Consider the following 18,436-nt stretch of genomic DNA (forward strand, 5'->3'; position numbering starts at 1 on the left):
TAATAAACTCTGAAAAACATTCAAATTCTCTTTTTGTATGAAATTTGGTTAAAAGAACCCACTGCTAAAACCACAGTGTAAATTGATTAAACAGAGCTACAAATGTACCCTAAGCCCAGGCTCTGAATCTTTTTGCATATTTTAACATTAGGTATATTTACGCAATTTGGGTCTGCTTCCTGGTTTATAAGTGTATTTGAGGTAGGGTGAAATGAAAGCATGTGAATTGTGATTAATGACAGGAAAACAAAATTTCAAACCAGCCAACTGAGTTCATTTGTCCTGCCTCATATAGCATTCCATCAGGTTCTTTAATTACAGAAAATTGGCTGGTCTGGGATCAGAGCAAACATCAGATGTAGAAAATCCAGTGTAACCTGCAGAACACAATTCCTTTTGGTCATCCAAGAAGGTATAGAAATAATTTGTTTTTGTAATGGGATTTTACCAATAAAGATAGTAAAGGCTCATTTACTGATCAGCCAGTGTGCACCATGTAGTTGTTAAGAATTTTATGTGGATTGACATTTAATCCTCCCAACGACTCGATCAGTTAGATTTGATTACCGTTACCCCTATATAATAGATGGGACGTGACCTCAAGTAATTTACTCAAGCTCACTTACGTTCTACAACCGGGATACAAAGCATCAGATACCAGTTAGCACTCTAAATTTCCACACTATACTATCTCCGCCACCTCCACCTTCTGAAAAAATGACTATGCTCCATTCAGATAAAATCCCATCTCTGTCAAGATTCTTTCTCTCCCACAGTCCATTTAAAATACATCCAGAAAGAATTTGATCATCATCAGAAGACCTAGTGCCTCCAAGCACAGTTTTGACTAAAAAATTAGAAGATTTTCCCTATTATATTACTCGTAATTTTTACTATGTCTAAAATTTAAAACATTTGAAAAATGTGAAAAGCAATAAAATATGGCAAAATTTTTTCATGTTTTAAAAGAACATAACCAGTTCACTGGGGTTCCACTGAAAGTATCATATAATAAAAACAAACTTTAATTTCTCATTTAACAACACTAAAGAATGAGGTATATAAATGTTTTAATCACAGACTTTTACTGTATGCAAGTAACTGTATTTCACAACTAGCATCTTACAAAAAAGACAGTCCCATTGTGCCTGGAAAAAGTACTGCAATGAAACAGAAAATTACATTACCACAAGAAACCACCAAATATCACAACTGTCAGGGTCTACAGTTTTGTTTTTTCTGTTCTTCAAATGCAATCATAGTGCTTTTAAGTGATATTTTGTATCTAAGCTATGTTTTTAATTTATATTTCAGAAGTCTCCTAGAGGTGGGTATATATTAAACAAATGGCTAAAAGAAGCAGGAGACCCTAGAAAAATTTTAAAAGTACTGTGTGGTTTCTAGGTTGGATTTTTAAATACAACATGAAACACATTATTATTGTCAACAAAACTGCAAAATCTGTAGTCATAAAAATATTTTATTGGTAATTTTACATAATAGTAAGTGGGGCTGTAAATACTTTTATTTCAGGAATATTGATAAATGCATGAACTGGCAGTTGTGTCTGAAAATAGGGCACTATGACTTTCATAAGAATCTTATATTTAATAAGAGGCCAATTAAACTGATTTAAGATTAGTTATTTCCCAGTTCTGTGAAACAGTTCCATTTCTGTATTAATTAGATTCATACTTCTATGACCCTGCACAAGTATGGGGCAAGACAACAGTGATAAACTATTATTAAGTTAAAGCTTTTCCAAAATTGCAGCCTTTAAAATATGTCAGGTTTCTTTTCTGTTTTTGCCAAATGCTTATAATTATTTGAACTTTAAAGTTTTATATTATACAGAAAATACCAGTGTTCAATGATAAGAGCACTAAACCTGAATTATAAAGCTAAATAATCAATGTTTTATTGTTTACTACTCTGCTAGTAAACATTACAATAATGAATGCTTTAAAGATAAACAAAAACAAAAACAAAGATAAAACCAGAAACATAATTCAGGAACAATAATTTAGTAAAATGTGTCAAAAACATTGGCAACGGTTCATACAAATTCTTTATTTAATAACAATTTTTCCTATTTAACCACACCAAGTACCAGCAGGTGTATTTAAGAGGATAACCATTAAGAAAATCCTGTTGCAGCAATAGTTGATTAAGTTGATCTTTGACTTGTATACATATAACTATCCGTTCACAATTCTCAAATAATACATATTTAGGCAGCTTGCACTATGTTATAAAAATTTAAATTCGTTACATGCCAATAGTAGAGAATTCAAGAATTATGTGTTAGAATTCACTAAACTAAAAGTGAAAATAGACTTACCAATAACACTGCATAATGAATAATTCAACCACATTTTCATGGCACCTTGAACTGTGGAGACCAAAATGTCAAGTCTGAAAAGGTTTGTTTGGTAGGCATAGATTGCAATAAAGTCTAACAAATTCTAACAAATTTCTATTTTGTGTAAAACGCAAATTATGGATTGTGCATGAATGTTTGTCATGAAAATGTGGTACTTCTTGGCATAATCTGTGTATTTGCATGTTATGACAGAAGTGACTAAGAAATTGGAGAAAATAAACTTTAATGAGATTCTCCATTCAATGATGAGGCTTCTCCTCTGGGTGAAGATGACCTGGACATTCCCCTCTCTGTGTTATCAGAGCTAGAGCCACTCTGACTGTGTTGATCTGCAGAAGCAGCACTAGATGCAGGCGGGGACTTCGTTTTCTCCTTAAAGTCTGTAATAATGACTGTCAGATCTCCAACGGTAACTTCCAAATGCTGAGCACTACTCCGATCCACATTTTTCAATCTTGGCCTAAATACAAAAGATGATAAAATTTTAAACTAGCTTTTCTCTCTACCAACTTTCTGAACATATAATGAACAAATCAGGTAAAAATAACAAAATGAATACATCTATATTTAAAGCTCTAGATTCATGTATGAACTAGCCACAAAAATATAATTAAGTGTTTCAAATCATTAACATTAATTGAACCAATCATTGATGAATCTTCTTCAACATGACAAACAGATACTCTGGAAGCAATGGTCTCTTAATTGTGCTTTTAAAGCTTTATCATAGTTTTGCAAACAGCTTATCAATTTTACTAAATAAATGTTTTAGAAAAGCAATGACATAGTTGGATCGCAGAGTAAGTTAGTAACTGTTAAGGCAGAGTTATATATGCAAGGCTGTTACTCCAGAGATATGCACTGAGAAGGGCATCATGATTATCTGTTCTGCCTATGCCCATGAAGATTTTAACTGGTTAAAGCCCATGCAAATATCTGTTCAGTATTATGAATGTCACCCCTGGCTTTATGACCAAAAAAGAATCAGCTCAAACACAAATGTCTTTGAGTCTAGTAAGCAAAGAGAGAAGAGGGAAGGAAGGAAGGAAGGCAGGCAGGCAGGCAAGCATTTAAGCTTATATTAGTGGCCTATGTGTTTAATTTCTAATAGACCTCTCAAGCTCAGAAAGACACTTTCATATTTTATAATAAAGGAGATGAAATCCTTTATGTCCACTTTATATATGAATATATCAATGTTAAAAGAGAATATTAAATGGTTCATTTATTATTTCACAAATTTACCTGGTTTTCTTATGACTGTTCTTTTTGCTAGTTGTTTCCTTTTCATTTTTTTCTTTTTCTACTTTATCTTTTTTCTCTTTCTTTGACTGTGTAGGGGGCACAAACTGCTGAGTAACCTGCTGGGCAACCAACTGGGAGACAGGTCGAGGTTTCCTGTGTGTATGTTAAAAAGAAAGGTTTTTGTTTATTATAATTTAAGAATATATATTCCTTATGAGAATAGCTCAAATTACAAGAATAGATATATGACATGATTTTCAAGTATAAAAATTCCTCATGTGAGATAATTTAATGTGCAATTTAATAGATTTTACACACACACGCACACACACACAAATTATTGTCTTTCCTATCCAACAAAAATAGAACTATAATAACAGTAAAAGTTATAGCCTAAAATATATGGTCAACCATTAGAATACAACCAATACATGAATCAATGTGAAAAATATTAAAAAAGTATATCAAACTGAGCGCTCACAGGGAAGCACACATATAAATAAACATGAGTCCTAAAAATTAAACTTGAAAATTTATACTGAAATAATGTTTAAATTTATCCCTTCTCCCTCATAGAAGGAAGAATCTAACCATCTTTGATAATGACTGTTTGTCTTTCCTCTAAAATCTCTCATTTAATTCATTTAATACTTTAGAGTAAAAATTCCTCACTCTTTACTGCTAAAATCTTTGAAGTTTTTTATATCTCTAGTCACAACCTCATCATGCTTTTTTGACCCTGACAATCTGTCCATTCTTTTGAGACTTGCCTACTTACTCACTTATTCCTTTAAAAAATATTGGGAACCTCTTGCAGAAATTACACCAAGAAACCTGAAATGCTCCTTGGCTTCACCCTTTGGTGCCAGTACAAGTTGCGACTCTACTGACCCAAGGTCAAGGATCCCTCCAGCTTTATGGTAGAATCTGGGCAACTGAGGTCAAGATTCAAAGTAAACAATCTCTAAGTTCTGAAACTGAGAGACAGAAAGAAGACAGGAGAAGGGGGAGGAATGAAAGACTAAGTGAGAGTAAGATAAACATACATTTTAACAGACGGTCTACAAAACATAGTAATTCTATTGCTTGGAAAGTCCTGACCCTCGTTTGGTCAGTAGAATTATTAAAGAATCTTTTTGTTGTTTTGTTGCTGTTGTTCCTCTAGAACAAGACAAAATAGAAACCAATGAGAAAATGCTGCACTATCACTCAAAGCTATAAGGAGGAATCTTTTGAAGGAGTAAATAGGAAACACAGCATGTAAAACAGGTTTCAGTAGATGAATAATGCATTTTGTTTAGAGCCTACAGAGTCTGAAGCTCGGAACAGATACCCAAGAAAGATGTTCCACAGGAATTTAAGAAGTAGGGTTGACACAGATATCAGGGTTAATGATATAGATTAAGAGTTATACAAATGAAAGTGATATCGAAAACACAGTAATTAATGGCCGAGCTTGGTAAGGAAATAATTTTTAATGGATTAAAGCAATGGTCCTTAAATTTAAGGTATATCAGGATCATCTGGAAGGTCTGTTTTTAGCTTGCTTAGCCCTACTCCCAGGGTCTCCAATTCAGAAAGCCTTGAGGTGGAGCCTAATAATTTGCATTTCTAACTGGTTTCTGAGTTAGCTGATGCCTCTGATCTAGGCCCCATTTCACAAAGAAGCTGTAAGTGCAAATATTGGTACTGCTGCCATATAAGTTTTGAGATGGAGAGCAGGGAGTGGCAAGTAAATTAAAAAAAAAAAAAAAGGCAAGGCTAACCAGATGGGAAGAAATTCAATAATGAAAAGCTAAGGAATCTGATTTACCCTTAAAAGATAGGAGATCACAGAAGAAATTCAGAATTTAATTTTACAAAGATTACTGGCAGCAGCCTGAAGAGGAAAGGTACTACAGTGACAGAGAAAGTGTTAGGAAAGCTACTTTACTCATTTATTTTTTTAAAAGATTTTATTTATTTATTTGAGAGACAGAGATCACAAGTAGGCAGAGAGGCAGGCAGAGAGAGAGAGGAGGAAGCAGGCTCCCTGCTGCGCAGAGAGCCCAACACAGGGCTCGATCCCAGGACCCTGGAATCATGACCTAAGCCGAAGGCAGAGGCTTCAACCCACTGAGCCACCCAGGCGCCCCAGGAAAGCTACTTTAATAGATTAGGCAGAAATTAAAAGGGCTTGAACTAAGGAAGCAGCAAGGGAGTTATTTAGGACAGACTGAAGAAGCAGAATCAAAGGGACAAGGTAACTAATTATATACACCTTTTTCACTTTTTTTTTTTTTAAAGATTTTATTCATTTATTTGAGAGACAGAGATCACAAGTAGGCAGAGAAGCAGGCAGAGAGAGAGGAGGAAGAAGGCTCCCTGCTGAGCAGAGAGCCCAGTGCGGGGCTGGATCCCAGGACCCTGGGATCATGACCTGAGCCGAAGGCAGAGGCTTCAACCCACTGAGCCACCCAGACACCCCTTCACTTTTTTTTTTTTAAGATTTTATTTACTTATTTGACAGAGACAGGAGAGGGAACACAAGCTGGGAGTGGGAGAGGGAGAAGGAGGCTTCCTGCTGAGCAGGAAGCCCCATGCAGGGCTCGATCCCAGGACTCTGGGATCATGACCTGAGCTGAAGTAGATGCTTAAGGACTGAGCCACCCAGGCGTCCCCACCTTTTTCACTTCTTAACCAACAAATATTCCTCTAGGAAAACAGAGCCTTGCCCTCATAGAGCCAACATTATGTGGGTGGAATCAAACAAAAAATGAATACAGAGTCTTAAATGTTGACAAATGCTACGGGACAAAAATAAGGAACATAGGGAGTAATGGAGAAGTTGCAATTTTTTTTTTTTAAGATTTTATTTATTTATCTGACAGAGAGAGAGAGAGAGAGATCACAAGTAGGCAGAGCAGCTGGCAGAGAGAGAGGGGGAAGCAGGCTCCCACTGAGCAGGGAGCCCGATGGAGGGCTTGATCCCAGGACCCTGAGATCATGATCTGGGCCAAAGGCAGAGGCCTAATCCACTGAGCCACCCAGGCACCCTGAGAAGTTGCAATTTTAATTTTATTATGTTTCCTCTTCTAGGATGTAAAACTCCAGAAGAAAAAAGATGGTATTAGCTTTATGCTCCACTGTATAACTAGCACTTAGCATAGTACTGAAAAAATACTAGCTACTTAGTATTTGTTGTTGAATAATAAAATCAAGTTTAACAAGGAAGAAAGATGTGTTTTAAGGAGCAGTCTCTAAGGTTAGTTATTGGCCAGGATCAACCATTCACTACACAGAAGTAAACAAGTAGTAAAAAGTAAGAGCAACAAGAATTAATAAATCTTTCAATTATGTTGGAAATGGAAAGAGAAAAGAAAGCTCAAAGGTGTGTCAGGGTTGAGAAGAGTTGTTTAAACTACTGCCTAGTGAACAGTGAGTCACCTAAAATTGAGAGTCACTCCAAGATATAAAATGCAACTGAGGTGTAGTCATCATTTGGTCTCCCAAGGTAATATGGATCTCTGCATGTCTTCCTTCCATAACAAATGAAGGTTTGACAACTTCCTTTATTATGTTTTGTACTCTGTCACTCCCTCCATCATAAAATTTAATGCAAAATAAACAAAAATGTTATTGATTAAATTGAATTAAAATAAAATTACAAATATCAAAATAAATTTACATGCTTTTGAACCTAAAGTAAAAATCCTGATGTTTCTACCAACCAATAAATCGACATTAGTTATTGAGTAGCCATTATTACTACTTAAGATATAATTGATTTAGTGCTGCCTTCAAGTAAAATTGCATATTTTTCAAGGTTTTTCTGTATTCATTAATCCATTTCTGTATCCACCAATGACCTGTGTTCATTAATGACTTAATGCTGTAAGATCAGACTATCTCAATCATGGGTTCTCTGATCAAGATTTTCAGGAATATAACCCTTTGTGCTGTAGTTAGGTACAGAATATTTTTTATAACATGATCAATCACTTCCTTACCCCTCAAGGACTTGTCTCCAAGTGGGTACCCATCTATTATGTGACACTGTTCCTCAACATCCCACTCCCACTTTTATGTGAGAAAGGGACATCCTAATTCCCCAACTTCAGGTCTCTTACAACTGTTATCAAGTCTTTTTCATATTTAACAAACTTTATCTCTCCAGAATCTTCCTAGAATCATTTCCCCTTTTTATATGGCCAATCAATATGAAAATATTAGTAGAGCATGATTTGCTTCATAAAACCATAAGGTTGAGTAAAATATATAATTTATTTTTAAATGAGTTATGAATCTAAAATTCTTCTAAATGTTATTCTGTCAGAGGTAAGAACAAACTATTCAATAAACGCACACCACCCAAGTCAAAACCAACACAGAAAGAACAATTAGTTAAACTGGTCAAGTGAGAGGCTGGTCTCTGAAGACAAGCTAGAAGACTACCAAATCAAACTGGAATGAAGTAATAGTAATAAGGGTCTTTACTCATCAGGAGAATGGCACTGAAGCACGGAATCTGAGGACATTTCAGAAGGAAAATATGACCAGATGTTTACCTCAATAAGAGGGATAAAGAACTCTCCCCCAAATGGGAATAAAACTGAAAGAAATGAGGGAATTTAGGACAGTGCTGTGAACTGAATGTTTGTGTTCCCTCCAAAATGTATTTGTTGAAATCCTACCCCTCCAAAGTGATAGTACTAGGAGGTGGGGCTTTTGACAGGTGATTAGTTCATGTGGGTACAGCCCTCATGGATAGTGCTCCAGAGAGATCCCTTGACCCTTCTGCCATGTGAAAAAATAGCTGGCAATGTAGAAGTGGGTCCTTATCAGACAGCTAACCTGCTGGTGCCATGATCTCAGACTTGCAGCCTCCAAAACTGTGAGAAATAAATGTTTGCTGTTCATAAGCCACACCATTTATGATATTTTTGTTATAGCAGCTCAAATGGACTAAGGCAGTTACAGGAAAGCCAAGAACAGGTCTACTCTAAATCAGAAGGACTGACAAGCTTGATGTTAATTATGTTGGATTTATAGATTTAATAAAATATAAGCAAAGCTTTCCTTTGAGCGAGTGTAAATATGAGACAAGTGGTCTAATAAGCAACTGTGCGTTATTAGTGTACCTAGTGTAGTTATTGATTTTGTTATTTTTCAATCAATAACAAATCTGTAGTGGTTCTCTTTTCCCTTAAGAAAAATATTTACTTCTGTTCTTGAGTAGTGATATCTTTTTATCCTAGACTTTCCTAAATGTGTAATGTTCCATTCCCTTATTCTCTTTTTAATGATGGTTGATTTTCACTTAAAGATTATGATTGTGGGGCGCCTGGATGGCTCATTCGGTTAAGTGTCTGCCTTCGGCTCAGGTCATGATCCCAGGGTCCTGGAATTGAGTCCCGCATCAGGCTCCCTCCTCGGCGGGAGCCTGCTTCTCCATCTCCCTTTGCCTGCTACTCCCTCTGCTTGTGCGTGCTCTCCGTCAGATAAATAAAATCTTAAAAAAAAAAAAAGATTACGATTGTGTTCCATTGCTCTATGATTATTTGATCTAATTCAACTATGGGAAAAAAAGCAGCACAAAATATAAATACACAAGTGTGTGTCTATGTATGTGTGTGTGCACGCAGGCGCGTGTGTATGTATAGACTAATTACTGAAATGAAGTTCTCTGCTGCTCTCTAGAGGCTGAATGCACTTTAAAGATGCTTCACTGAAAGTAGGTGAAACACAGCTTACCTTTTTAACATATCATAAAGTGACTCAGTACCATGCCCTACTGAAAAGAAAGGCTTCATATCTCTAGGGATCTTAAGATTTAAACTATGATCCTTCTTCTCCTTAAAGAGAAAAATCTGGAAAATAGTGGGAAATTTTAGAGGTGGGAGATTGTTAACTCATTAAGGGGCAGGATGTCATTTTTAAGAAGTGCCTTTTATGTCCAGTGATTTCTCATTCATAGTTTTGACAATACACCTATAATGCCAGAAGTTCTGCAATATGGAGGACAAAAGGTCATCTAGTTAGTTAATTACCATATCCCAACTACATTCTCTTGTCCTCTTCCTATTTACATATATCATGACTAAGCTGTTACTTGTGAAATATGATATTCAGAAATTGGGGGAATCTTCATATGCCTCGGTATATCCTTCATAAATAGCCCAAATAGACTGTGTAAAATTTTGCAGGTCTATTGATTTACTGTAATGTAAGAAAAAAGTGCAAATTTAACAATAACGTAATGTCTATCTACTATTCATCAAAGTATTTTTAGGAGCTGCTTAACTTTCCATGCGGGTAGAGACTGGTGGTACATGTCGACTTGGTATATGCCATTTCTAACTACCTGTCTGCCTTCTATCCTATCACCCCACAACAAAAATTCTATATGCTAAATATTTTAAGAAAAATGTCTCAAGCTTGATCAACCTCATCACAATTTAGCTTTGTCAAGTTAGGACAAGCAAAACAAGTGAGATATAAAGTATTTACTGGTTTCTTTCTAAAAGAGGCAGTATCACTCATAGCTCAGAAAGAAAGTCATTTTCATAATACTAAAATATAAAGTGAAGCAATACAATAAATCTCAGTGAGTAAAAATAACTGAACTAAACTTAAACTTGTTATGAGTCTTTTAATACACTGCTAACAAAAACCGAAAAATCTAACCAAGGTAGATTTTATAAGTGGCAACCTTGTTTTGTTTAACAAATTTATTGCATACTTACACAAGTCAGATATATATGCTGGAGATTCACTATGGGTAAAACAAACATAATCTGTGCCCTCACAGAATTTACTTAGCAAATGAGATAAAAACCATGCAGAAGTAAAAAAAAAAAGAAAGAAAGAAAAAGAAAAGAAAGAAAGAAAAAGAAAGTGAGCTTTGTCAAAAGCATTAAGAAGAAAAAAAACAGTATACTGTAATAGAGGAAAAAAGAATGAGAAGTTATTATAGACAACGTGGAAAGAACTTTTAGTTCATGTTAAACTGTCAGTACACCAGGAAAAAGAGCCATCAGCACAAGCCCTTTTAAAAAATACTTTTAAGTCATTGGGGCACCTGGGTGGCTCAGTGCTTTTAAAGCCTCTGCCTTGGGCTCGGGTCATGGTCTCAGGGTCCAGGGATCAGGGCTCTCTGCTCATCAGGGAGTCTGCTTCCCCCTCCTTCTCCACCTGCCTCTCTGCCTACTTGTGATCTCTGTCTGGTAAATAAATAAAATCTTTAAAAAATATATTTTAAGTCATTTTATGAATAATTTACGGAAGAAAGTAATAAAATTCAACCAACATTAAAATTTTTACTAAGTATTTAAAACATACTTAGTCCAAACTTTTATCCTGTAATAATTTGGTTTTGAAGGTAGATAGACCTGAAATAGACAAAGTTTTTTGACTTACTCCTCATCAGCTATTAGGCCTATTCTTAGGAACACATCTACCTTGAAATACTGATTTGATGATTTCAAACACACCTCTAGTAGATTTTGGCTTCTCTTCATTTCCACTTCTTGCACCAGCATTATCAAAACATTTTACTTCAAAAACCTTGATGGTTCATAGTTTTTTTTTGAAGCAAGGACAACCATTTTCTTTCCTCCAAAATTACCATTTTCATTTTTTTTTAATTTTTTTAAAGATTTTATTTATTTATTTGAGAGACAGAATGAGAGAGGGAGAGGGAGCATGAGAGGGGCGAGGGTTAGAGGGAGAAGCAGACTCCCCGCTAAGCAGGGAACCCAATGTGGGACTCGATCCTGGAACTCCAGGATCATGACCTGAGCCCAAGGCAGTCACTTAACCAACTGAGCCACCCAGGTGCCCCACCATCTTCATTTTTAGACTAGGTATATGTACCTATCCTTCTGGTCTATTTACAAATCATAGCACATAAATTTTGATGCCAAATGTCATAAAAGATGAAAGAACACCATCACATCTTTTTTTTTCTTTTTTAAAAAGACTTTATTCATTTATTTGACAGATAGAGCACAAGTAGGCAGAGCAGCAGGCAGAGGAAGAGGGAGAAGCAGGCTCTCTGCTGAGCAGGGAGCCCGATGTGGGACTCGATCCCAGGACCCTAGGATCATGACCTAGCCAAAAGCAGCCACTTAACCGACAGAGCCACCCAGGCATCCTACCATCACATCTTCTTATGGTAAAAGAAGATGGTTCTGGTTCATTGTTGCAAAATATTGCATGATAAAATCTTTTCTGCTAAATGACTCCTAATGTGAGAAACCACATTTCCTTTCTGTCCTTAAAAATATAATGTTCATGCAATGTTTCTTGAATTTGCAAAAAACTCATCTAGGAAATTATCATTTGAAGACACATCAGAGAGCTCTAGCACCACGATGCCTACAAAGGGTTAACAAGCAAGAAGGGATGTAAATTACTCTGTGTGAACTCCCTGGATTTCTAGGTCCTTTAGTCTGGGGAGCATTCCAGCAGTGTTCAATGACTCTCTGAGGTAGATTTTTTATTTTTAAATGAATCAGGTTTTGAGATTTTGTGATAAAGATTAAGAAGGAAATAAAACCTGATGAGAGAGGTTTTGAGAACTGCAGCTTGGAAGCAAAACGGTTATGTGAGGACAGAGGTAAAGGAGGGAAAATGAGGACTAAAAAAATGTTGCTAAGGCTGTCTTTATTCACAGTGTTCAAGATACACAAATAAAGGATTTGCTACTTTATTTTGAAATTTAAAAAAGAAAAAAGAATGAGCTAATCTAATCTGCAGAATAAATTAATTACCTTTAGTCATGTTCCTTTTGCGCATGTTCTGTTTGGTGCATAGAACACATTTATAGAACTTGTTCTTTTGGATTTTAATGATTAAAATATTTTTAAAAGTAATGTGCACCAAACATTTGTGGAGCTGCTGCAGCACCTCTGGAAAAACATGGTCTTCCACATCACTCTGTAATGCTGTTGATCCTTACATGGCTGTGTTCTATCTCCCCACCAACTGTACTCTAACCCCTACATGAGAAGAGATCCGTATCTCACTTATTTTTGTATGCCCGGTGCCTACCATAGATCTTACGTGTACAGATGCTCAATAAACACCTCGTTACTAATGATCATTAACAATACCAGTTAGATACGATGGATAAATACAACTATCAAACAACTGTGTAATTGATTTGATTACGTGAAAACTTTCAAAAATTCATTTTCTTGAAAAAATTGATGTCATCTTCTTCTGAGCCATTCACTTCTTTTTCATGAAAATGCAATAAAGGGTTTAATGTGCATGTCTGCTTTCTATAAAAATTTATTTTATTTTTTAAAGATTCTATTTATGATAGAAATAATGAGAGAGGGAACACAAGCACAGGGGAGCTGGAGTGGGAGAAGCAGGCTCCCTGCTGAGCAGGGAGCCCAATATAGGGCTCCATCCCAGGACGCTGGGATCACGACCTGAGCCAAAGGCAGATGCTTAACCCAGTGAGCCACTAGGTGCCCCTCTATAAAAATTTATTGCTAAATAGAAAGATAAAAGAGTTCTTATAAAGTAGTTTTCTCTACCTTCAATAAATAATCTACTCTAATAGTGGAACTATTTGACTTATCATCAAAATTCAAATATTACTTTTAGTAATGATACTCAGATTGTTATTGTTTTTGTAGCAGAATCATCATGCTAACAAAATTTTACAAGGAATCTCAATTTTTTTAAGTTTTTTTTTTTAATTTTTATTTATTAGACAGACAGAGATCACAAGTAGGCAGAGAGGCAGGCAGAGAGAGAGGAGGAAGCAGGCTCCCCGCCGAGTAGAGAGCCCAGTGCGGAGCTCGATCCCAGGACCCAGGGATCATGACCTGAGCCGAAGGCAGAGGCTTAACCCACTGAGCCACCCAGGTGCCCCAAGGAATCTCAATATATTAAACTAAAAAACTTAACTTCTATATGAAGTTGATGTGGAGACTCCTGAACCCCCCCATTTGCTCAGTGCTCATTCTTGAACTTCAGTTATCCCTGAGGTGTGGCTATGAGAAATACAATTTAAAACCACTGGTCCAGGGGTGCCTGGGTGGCTCAGTGGGTTAAAGCCTCTGCCTTCGGCTCAGGTCATGATCCCAGAGTTCTGGGATCGAGTCCCGCATTGGGCTCTCTGCTGAGCGGGAGCCTGCTTCCCTTCCTCTCTCTGTCTACTTGTGATCTGTCTGTCAAATAAATAAAATCTTTAAAACAAAAACAAAACAAAAACCACTGGTCCAAGGATTCACACTATACCAATTAAATTTACGCTCAGGTTCAACGTACTCTTTCTTCTTGTCACTTGCCTAAGTGTGCTTATAGAATCCAAGGAACAATACTCCATCATTTCAAGAATCTGAGTATTCTGAAGACTTTACTATGAGGTCTAATTTTCAACATCAAACACTTCTGCAAAAGCCTAGAACACATTTTTCCCTAAACTCCTGGGAAATGGCAGCAGGGGATACTTGCTTCTTGGCAGCTACTAAGAAAGTCCTTGGTAAGCACAGACAAAATAGATGACTACACATCAGCTTTAGAAAAACTAGGTTAGAGTGTTCAGCAATTAAATCGCTGACAAACCCCTCAAATCATTAAAGGACATCACAGCTCACTTAATTTGAAAGACTAAGGACAATCTCCAGAGCTACAAACAGGTCCTCCTCAACTTTCCCTTCCCCTTAGCCAAACAAATATCAAGTCCTTTCAATTTCTCTTTCACATTAGAATGATTCCACCTCATCATTACCATGTTTACCACTCTCGCCCAACCCAACAGCAGCCTTCTACATTATCTGCTTAACTGACTTCTTGTCTTCTTCCCTCCAATCCAAGATTACTCTTCCTTCCATTCATTTATTTAACAAACATTTATTAAACACTCAGTGTTCAAATCACTGTTCCAAGCACTGGGGATAGAACACTAACTTACTTTTACTGTGTACTGTTTTATCATGGGGTGATTCTTATTTCAGAGAAAATAGATGATATTTGATGAAAATTTCCACAAGCTTCCATCTACGCCCATATCCTCTAACTTCCCTATCCACATTCCCAATTATAGCCATGTCTCTACTTGCTCTTCTCCAGGACACTACTCCTGCTACTGACCTCCTTTCTCTCCTGCTTCAGGATACTTCTTCTGTAAGTAGGTAATTCCTGTCAACATACAAACAGGTAACAATAGCTCTTACCTTAAAAAAGGAAAAGAAAAAACTCTTCCCTAAGTTCACATCACTTTCTAGCCTCTGCCCCACTTCTCTGTTCTCTTTTCTACTGTAAGCATCAAATGATTTATTTATACTTACTTTCCACACCTCTTTCCTCCATTCTTTCACAGGTTCATCTCTACCAGGCTCTGGTCCCGACCATTCTACTAACACTCGCTTTCAAGGTCACCAACAATCACTTTGCCATATGCACTGGTCAACTATAGCTCTCATCTTACGCAGTCTTTTCAAACAGCATTTAACTGAGTTTACCACTCCTTCACTTTGGGTAGAACCTTCTTCACAAGCCTCTAGACCACCACACAATTTTTCTCGTCCCTCACCAGCTACTCTTCCCCTGTCTCAGTTATTAGTTCTTTTCCTTCTTTCACAATTTCTAAACTTCAGAGTGCATCAGGCCTCAGTCTTCACATATTTCTCTATCTACACTAACCCTCTAGGACAGTGCTAAACAAAGGGTGGTCCACTAACCAAACCGAGATATCAGCACCTGGGAGACTAGCACAAATGCAGATTCTCAGACCTAGCCTAAGAACTACAGGTATTTTTTTATGCACACAAAACTTGAGAAATGCTATTCAAGATGACCTCATTCAGTCCTTGCTTTAAATACCATCTGTACAATAGTTCTCAGTCCAGGCTCCACATTAGACTTAACTACCAATACTTTTTAAAAATATAGGGTACCTGGGTGGCTCAGTCAGTTAATCGTTCAACTCTTGATTTCAGCTCAGGTCATGATCTCAGGGTCATAAGACCAAGCCCCACATCAGGCTCCACACTCAGCAGAGAGTCTGCTTGAGATTCTCTCTCTCCCTCTGACCCTTCCTGCCTTTGCATACATGCATTCTCTCTCTAAATAAAGAAGTCTTAAAAAAAATAATAAAAATAATTAAAATAGAAATAACTATGCCTGGGGGAAAAAGTTAAATTCTGTTAAATTTTATAAATAGAATATTTATAGATTTGTAAAAATGAACAGACATTTAAGAAAAAACTAGATTTTTTAAATGAAACTACTAAATTGAACATTAATTTTAATAATGGAAGTAGTCCCTGAATAATCTTTTCTGGGCATAAGAGTTTTCCTCAAAGATACACACACACACATGCACACATGCAGAGACAAACCCCCTCATTCTGAAACATGAAAAAAAATGTGATACATTCCACTCCAAGATATTTACTCAGAGAAGGAAATACAAATCCATAAAAAGACTTCTACACAAATGTTCATAGCAGCTTTATTTGTAATGGCCAAAAACCAAAAATAAATGTCCACCAACAGATGAGGAAAGAAATCATGCTATGCTCATATAATGGAATACTGCTCAGCAACAAAAAGGAATGAATTACTGATACATGCAACAACACAGACGAGTATTAAAACAATTATGTTTGAAGAAACCACAGAAGACTATAAACCGTATGATTCCATTTATAAAATTCTAGAAAATGCAAACTAATCTATACAGAAAGCAGATCAGTAGTTGCCTAGCAACTGAGGATCAGAGAGAGGCACAGGAGAGAAGAACTGAAAAGGGGTGTAAAGAAATTTCTGGTGATGATGGATATGTTCACTACCTTAATTGTGGTGATGGTTTCACAGGTGTATTCATATGTCAAAACTTATCAAATAGTACACTTTAATTGTATACAGTATACTATACATCAGTGATACCTCAATAAAAGCTGTTCTACAAAATGTTTAACCTAACCCACTAACCAAATTAAAAAATACCTGAGTCTCACTCCCAAAATAAATCAACGCATCCAAGGTTGAGAATAACTGATCTATACAGTAATACTCCAAAATTTTTATCACCAACCCCAATATCTCCCCTACACTCTAGATTTTACGTAACTATTTACATCTTCACTTCAAGGTCTAGTAGCAACTGAAAATGACAGCTTGTTCAACAATACTTCTGATTCCACCCTTTCCCCACTCTTCGGTCTCTGACGTCTTCCTGAATAAATATACTCCATCTTTCCAGCTGCTCAGACCAAACACATGGAAGCAGTATTCATTCTCCACATTCCCTCTCACACACATCTAATTTACCAGCAACTACTTTCCACTCTACTTCAAAATATGTCGAGAATTGAATTTCTCACCAACCTCACTGAGGCCACCCTTGTAACATCCTGCCTGATTCCTCAACTGCTTTGCTATAGACTCTTCTCCCATAAAGCAGCCAGGTGATCCTTGCAGATGTAAATCAAATTACGTCACTCTTCTGCTTAAAATCATTCATTGGGTTCCTCCTCCCCACCCAAACCCCTTGTTACACTCTGGCAACCAGAATATATGGTAACTGAAAATAAAATCCAGAATTCTTGTTCTAGTCTGCAACCCTACATGATTTAGTCTCTCTTCCCACCTCATCTTCTATACTCTCCCCTCTGGAATGCTCTGTTCTTGTGTGTAAGTCAGCTTGAGCTGCCACAACAAATGCTATAGGCTATGTGGCTTAAACAACAGAAATTTATTTTCTCACAGTTCTGGAGGCTATAAAGTCCAAGATCAAGGTCCGGCAGGGTATGGCTTCTGGGGAATGCTCTCCTCCTGGCTTGCAGAGAGCCTCTTTCTCACTGTGTCCTCACATGGTAGAGAAAGAGAAAAAGAGAGAGAGAGATCGCTCTTTTCCTCTTTTTACAAGGCCACCAATTCTATCATACCTTTCACCAATCCTTATAACCTCATTTAATCTGAATTACCTCCTAAAAGCCCTATCTCCAAGTACAGTCACACTGGGGATTCAATGTAATTCAACAAATTTAAGGGGATGGGGCACAATTTAGTCCATAATACCCATCCTCACTGGCCTTCTACTCCTGCCTGGGGATTTCCTCCCTGCTATCCCCTCTATCTACTCACTCTCTCACTTCTTCCAGGTCTCTGCTCAAATGACAGTTAAGTCTTTCCTAACCTGACATAAAATGGCACTTTCCTCTCCAACTCCACTGCCCACTCTGTCCATTACACTGTCCCTATGACTATGCTTTCTCTTCTTCAAAGCACTTTTTACTTACCACATTATATATATATTTTTAAAGATGTTATTTATTTATTACTTATTATAATTTTATTTATTTGTTATTTATTGACAGAGAGATCACAAGTAGGCAGAGAGGCAGGCAGAGAGAGAGGGAAGCAGGTTCCCAGCTGAGCAGAGAGCCCGATGCGGGGCTTGGTCCGAGGACCCTGGGATCATGACCTGAGCTGAAGGCAGAGGCTTAACCCACTGAGCCACCCAGGCACACTTACCACATTATATATTATTTTATTGCCTGTCTTTCCCTACCAGAAAAGAATATAAGCTCACTACCACCACCATAAACAGGGACATTTTCTTCTTTCAGCTGGTTTATTGCCATTTGCCCTGCGCCTGCAGAAAAAATACCTAATGTGTTTTTGATGGATAGGTGAATGTTAATCACTCCCATTCAAAAATTTCCAGGGACCTTAACTGATCCCATAGCAGTTTTTCAGCCCTGGCTGAACATCAGCATCACATGGAGTCTTATAAAAAATTACAATTCTTGGACCCCAACCAGACCAACCAAATAAACATCTTCAGGAGTGAAACCT

General features: G+C 36.9%; 1 protein-coding gene across 4 annotated transcripts in view; it reads right to left on the bottom strand.

The window, feature by feature from the left end:
• Positions 1-1,889: 1,889 nt before the first annotated feature.
• YAF2 (YY1 associated factor 2) overlaps positions 1,890-18,436 on the bottom strand; it is a 73,499-nt gene continuing 56,952 nt past the window's right edge. For 3 of the 4 annotated variants that reach the window (XM_080810717.1, XM_080810718.1, XM_080810716.1), the window contains 2 exons: positions 3,629-3,781; positions 1,890-2,843 (listed from right to left, as the gene is read on the bottom strand). In XM_080810717.1, coding sequence (XP_080666843.1) covers positions 2,606-2,843; positions 3,629-3,781 — 391 coding nt within the window. In that variant the 3' untranslated portion in view covers positions 1,890-2,605. Of the gene's footprint in view, positions 2,844-3,628; positions 3,782-18,436 lie in introns of those variants that run through there. The other variant, XR_013967240.1, reaches the window with a different exon arrangement.

Source organism: Martes martes, assembly GCF_963455335.1.
Source record: "Martes martes genome assembly, chromosome: 8".
Lineage (NCBI taxonomy): Eukaryota > Metazoa > Chordata > Mammalia > Carnivora > Mustelidae > Martes > Martes martes.